The sequence below is a fragment of the Eufriesea mexicana genome, unplaced genomic scaffold (assembly GCF_001483705.2).
Source record: "Eufriesea mexicana isolate 0111107269 unplaced genomic scaffold, ASM148370v2 scaffold1140, whole genome shotgun sequence".
Classification (NCBI taxonomy): domain Eukaryota; kingdom Metazoa; phylum Arthropoda; class Insecta; order Hymenoptera; family Apidae; genus Eufriesea; species Eufriesea mexicana.
Genome location: NW_016909285.1, coordinates 612,458 through 617,921, shown reverse-complemented (window position 1 = coordinate 617,921; position 5,464 = coordinate 612,458). Strand labels below are relative to the sequence as shown.

The 5,464-nt window shown below is 35.5% G+C and overlaps 1 protein-coding gene and 1 long non-coding RNA gene across 3 annotated transcripts in view; one reads left to right on the top strand and one right to left on the bottom strand.

Moving 5' to 3' along the window:
* Positions 1–6: 6 nt before the first annotated feature.
* Mf (myofilin) overlaps positions 7–5,464 on the bottom strand; it is a 22,263-nt gene continuing 16,805 nt past the window's right edge. Inside the window, exons 5-8 of one of the 2 annotated variants that reach the window (XM_017900347.1) lie at positions 5,257–5,400; positions 4,268–4,522; positions 1,188–1,278; positions 7–121 (exon numbers count right to left, since the gene is read on the bottom strand). In XM_017900347.1, coding sequence (XP_017755836.1) covers positions 1,196–1,278; positions 4,268–4,522; positions 5,257–5,400 — 482 coding nt within the window. In that variant the 3' untranslated portion in view covers positions 7–121; positions 1,188–1,195. The remainder of the gene's footprint in view (positions 122–1,187; positions 1,279–4,267; positions 4,523–5,256; positions 5,401–5,464) is intronic. The other variant, XM_017900348.1, reaches the window with a different exon arrangement.
* Positions 4,538–5,269, top strand: LOC108547720 (uncharacterized). The gene is made up of 3 exons (XR_001890222.1): positions 4,538–4,633; positions 4,926–5,096; positions 5,192–5,269. It is a non-coding gene; the product is annotated as an uncharacterized LOC108547720 (long non-coding RNA).

The following is a 5,464-nucleotide window of genomic DNA, read 5'->3' as shown; positions in this document are numbered from 1 at the left end:
CATTTTTTTTTTTTTTTTTTTTTTTTGTTATCTTTTTTCGTAATTTTATTTGGCTTTTTTCATCGCTTTATTTCGTATCACGCGTTCCATGCGGGGCGACACAGTCATCAGTAGGCGTGAGCTGCAAAAAGATCGATTAATCGATCAGGCACAAAAATCGATCGATAAAATGAATAAGGTAAACATTGCTTCGAGAGTTCTAACCTCGCGTCAGAGTCGACACTCTAATAGCTGCACGATTTCTACGGCAGACGTTCTCGTCTGCGTGTTCCTTAAAATCGAACGTGTAAAATAATTTGATAGAACTCTCAAAGCGTAAAGACCAGGGTACAGTAGGTGTACACATAGTAAGAATTAGAATATCTTTCAACTGGGACAGGAAAGGAATATCTTTATACGGTAAGATAAAAAGTTTTCGACACGGATCGTGTTTCCGGTGTCTGTCGATATCTCGCGTGGCATCTAAAGCTATTATGTTAAATCCGAACATCTTCTGCAAACACAAACTATCGATGGATCTGTGAAACAGTAGTTGGTGGAAAGATCGAGAAACAGGATCCTTTGCATTAACATTCCGGGAGTTTCTGTTTGCAGGGCATGCCTCGATCTTCTGTTGATATGTACACATTGTATATTCGTATGCATATTAGTTGAGTGAAATGTACATAAAGGAACGAGTTTCAAATAAAAAAGACCTATTAGAGAGGGCGTTGTAAATCCAGGCATATAAGTCACGTACAAAATACAGACAACATGTGTGACATTGTTTAGCGATAATTCTTCGTTTCATATTTTTTTTTTTTTTTTTTTTTTTTTTTTTTTTTTTTTTTTTTTTTGTTTTTTAATTTGATGATTGCATTGAATTGCGAATGATTCAGTGAAGAAGAATTGTGAAGTGGTTTATGATCTGTGATGACACGGTTAGTGCCGAAATTTCAGTTTCGTTCGCTCGGACAGCCCAAGTAACACGAGCTATAGTAATGATCTTACAGGCTCAAGACTCGTTTCACTTTCGTCGTGTTACGTTTGTTACGTTTAGCTGCGTGTTAATTGATAAGTCTCGTCGTAGCCAGAAATATATACAGCGGCATGACGTGATTGTTCCTCCTGATTATTTGTTCACAGAATTAACGTGTGAGGGTAACAGGGAGTAAAACACTTGGCCACATTTTAATCTTATCGCTCACTTTGTTTCTTAATATGTGGTACGTTTATTATACCACGGGCGGGTAAAGTGAAATCGTGGAACTGGCTGCGAATAATAGTAGTATAACGATCCTGAAATACAACAGACACATTCGAGTTGCATATCACTTTCATTCACTGAGGAATCTTCTTTTTTTTATTACTATTATTTTTTCATTATTTCTAAATTTTATCTATTCTTTCTGAATCTTCGAATACAACTTTTTTTAGGATACTTTTTGAATATTTTTGATAAATTTTTAATGAAATTAATTTGAATCATTGGCGTACAAATAGATAAATATTTTCCATCCGAGTTTCGATCGATCGAGGCGCACGTGCACGGTGATACAGTACTGAGAAAATAATTTAGCTAGTCGGTGGCTTCGTATCAACGTGAATTTTTCCGGGATAAAACAATATCGTGAAGTTAGCAACGATATCATTGGAGTTAACCATAAGGACGAATAAAAGTTATCGATTATTTATCACCCTTTAACTTGCTCTATTAACATGTTGACTGTCATGGTGGTCACTAGTGTTCGGCGATACTAATTTTTTAAATTTATATTTGTTTTACTCTAATCATTTTTTGAAAATTTGAACAACGCAAATAAATAGAGAACTTTGAATAGAAGACATTAATAATTCTCACCATCTTTTCTTCGCCATATTGTTTGATAATTCGTCATAAGAATAATGAAAATTTTAATTCCTTTCAATTTTAATGTAAATTGATCATCTGAGTGTACCATATAAAAAGTGCGTGGCAGTCAAAGCGTTAACTATTCATTTTTAATATAGCAAAAATAAATAAGCTGGTAAATTTCAAACTATAATATATTTCAATCTATAATATTTTTCTATAATCTACTAATCAATGAATTATTTCTTTGCCGAAGAAAATAGATAAAATACAGCATGGACATCGAACGAACAAAGAAAATACTGATTCTTTGATGGTATTATTACCGTGGCATTTGAGTCATCGAGCACCGGAAGTGTTAGTTCCACCATAATACTCGTGCCTTTATTATGCGTATAAAAACGGACTGCATTATCGACCAGGACTTACTGTAATTTAATAGCCCGTGTAATTTGCTTCTTTATAAATAAGTTTCAAGTTGTCACCTTAAAATACTCTCTGCTAAACATACGGAAATTCTTAAGGACAAACTAAAACTACACAAATATCACCAAGTAACTAACGTTACATAATCTTTTTAACGATTTTCAACGATAACAAGTACATAATATGGTACAATTTCGTGGATATTAAAACTCATGGACAAGAGCCACGATATATTACATTTTCCATAAGTATCGCGAATATTTATAACGAATGCAACAAATAAGATCTATAGACGCCTCTGCAGATTAAAATGCGAAGCCAAAGAAGCTAGAAACGAATTAAAGATCGAAAAACAGAAACCATAAAGTTCAGGTCGTCAATCTGGCCCTCTACACACTATAAATACCAAAGTACCAATACCAAAGCACCAATACAAAAGTATTAATACTAAAATTACTAAATAGAGTACTAAGGTGTATCAATTATAGTACCAAAAGTATTACGAAGTACCATATAGAAGAACTATAGTTCGTATTATTCGTCCATCAAGGAACTCCATTGATATTCTAACCTCCGTATAATCCATCTTACTTTAATCACTTTCAACAAGTTTCAACAAGTTTCTAATAATAAATTACGAAGGCAGCCGTAGAGTTGAATAATGCCGTTTTAATAGAGCGTGACGCGGATACGTAATCGTTAATTAATCGAGCAATGGCTGCCAAGAGGAAGGAATACTTGGCTCGATATCGGAAGTCGTGTCTGGCACGAACAGCCACGAATTTCGCGCATTCTTTCGTGGAAACAACAATATCTGCACTCGAGCCAGATGGTAAACAATCGGTGAGATAATGCCAAACGTAATTCTGTTTTACAACGTTATGCAATCGGGCACTCTCGATCGAACGTCATGGAAGGAAAATTTCGCTCGAAACGAACGTAAAAATTTTGCAAAATAGTCAGACACTGGTTGGTTTCGTAAATAAACATTAAGTGTCCCCACACCGTGAAAAAGGTACGGCAGTTCGCAAAAATCTGCCGGCCAGTTCGGCCTCTTTTCTTTTCTGCATCGTTTCGTTGTTTCGTTATCTATTGTATTTTCGTTTCAAGGTAGGTCTAGTTATAGCGAACTTATCAAGGTAAAGAAATTTTTGAACTGCCTTGCGTGTTTAGACCTTGGTATTTTTGCCTGATTTCGCAATAATCGAGAATTTCTGGAATTTGTTGTAGTTGCACCATTAGGTGGTCTTCCTCGTGCAGTTTATTATGCATCGCACTTATTGCAGTGTTTTCAGGAGAATTTCTTTCTGATTTACTCAAGTATAGAGACCAACGAAGATTAAATTCCTGGTTTCTTTACTTGATTCTCCTCTTTTCTCTTGGGTAAAAAATCTCTTTGAATATTAAATTTGATACCATCGAATTTGGTATTATCAAGAAAAAATGAAAAAAAAGAAACATATTTTTAGCTCGATGTTTTCTATAAGGTTCCTTTACGGAAAAGCAATTTTTAAAAATTGTGCTCTCTAACACGAATTACACCTTATCTTTCTTCGCTCTTTATCTGAGAAAATTTGCACGAAGAAGTTAAACCTGTGGAATTACTTATTTACTACAATTTTATCTTGTTTAACAATATAAAGTACACGGTATAAATTTAAAAAGAACAAAATCAATAAAATAATAATAGGATAAAAAGAGAAAGAACTAGCTTCACTTTAGCGAGTAGATTTATCTACAGTACTTTCGTTCTAAAATTATAAATCAAAAAAGAAATAAGGCGGATCAACAAATGATCAGCAATCAAATGTCTCGAATCAATTGTTTACTCTCTGTGTACTTTATCATTCACAGTTTGAAGTAGATGCTTCAAACAAACAACATACTCTAACCGTACTTTAACCACACTCCAGTAGTCAAGGTTAGGTCTAGTGGCGCCACTTTCTCGGACAAAGAGCGACCTTTTGTTCATCGAAGTGTCACTAATAACAAGATAAAGAGGTTACGTACCGAAAGGCCTGATTGGATGTCGACTCCACAGGTAGCTACGTTTAACAGGACTGAGGTAACTATCCCTCAGATAGAACGGGGTGACTCTTTGAGCATAGCTCGGAATATAGGGAGCATAGCTAGGGTACCACCACGGGTCTCTGGTGAAAGCACTCACGGGCGCCATTGGTGATGGCTCGAGAAGGTCAAACAGTGGCTTTTTACGTAGCAACGAGGGGAACGATGGTAAGTAATCGTAATCGGTTACCAAGTTTCCTGGAATTAAAAGTGATCTTTGTTGCAGGTTACCCTTGATGCTTCCAACTCTTCAGTCTTGCATCGTGGAACTTATTAACACTAGAACTACTAAACTAATCAAAATATCAGGTTCAAACTTTAATTCTGTGTAAATACCTATTTATCTTTAGCATTCTTTAATTATCTACTAACATTATATTTAAATACACATTGCAGGTGAGTAGTTCCAGTGTTAATTGGCCATTCCAACGCATATTAGAAGTTAGAACAGTTTGGACTTCCAAAGATCTTCTTAACCCTCTGTTACACTGTGACTCGAGAATTAAAATTTTATTCTATTTAATTGTCACTCGGCTATTATATCTTCTATTTCATAGTATTAACGTTAGCCAATTTATTTATAACGATTATTCATTTTCAGATTTCCAGTTAATTTGGAAGATCAAGTCCTAGTATCTTCTCATCAAAACCAAAGGAAGGTTAACATCGATCCCATTAAAGTCCAAACTATCCATGAACTTCCATTCACGTTAATGATCTCCGCACAAGTGTTTAAGAGATTCGCACAAGCAGACTGGAACTTGATAGAACAGTAGTTATTCAATCTTCTTGGTCATCTTCACTATTATTCACTATTATTGTTGTTAAGTCTATGACACTAATGTTCTCGTTGAATTATCTGTTAAGATCCAATGTACTATCAGAAGACTCGCAAACCGAGTTAAAGACAACGAAGATGAAGCAGTACTCACCGTGGATATCGAACAATCGTTTGGTACTGAGCGGAGGGCTTATATGCCGAGCCAGCAAAGGCGTTTTGCTGGGATACAGCCTGTCGATGTCTGCCAAGCGATTCAGATGATCGGCCCAAGCTTTCTCAGGGTCGAATGGTTTCGCTGTATCGTGATATTTATGGCAATGAAACAAAAATTCATTCGTGGCAATGTTTCGTGCATTCCT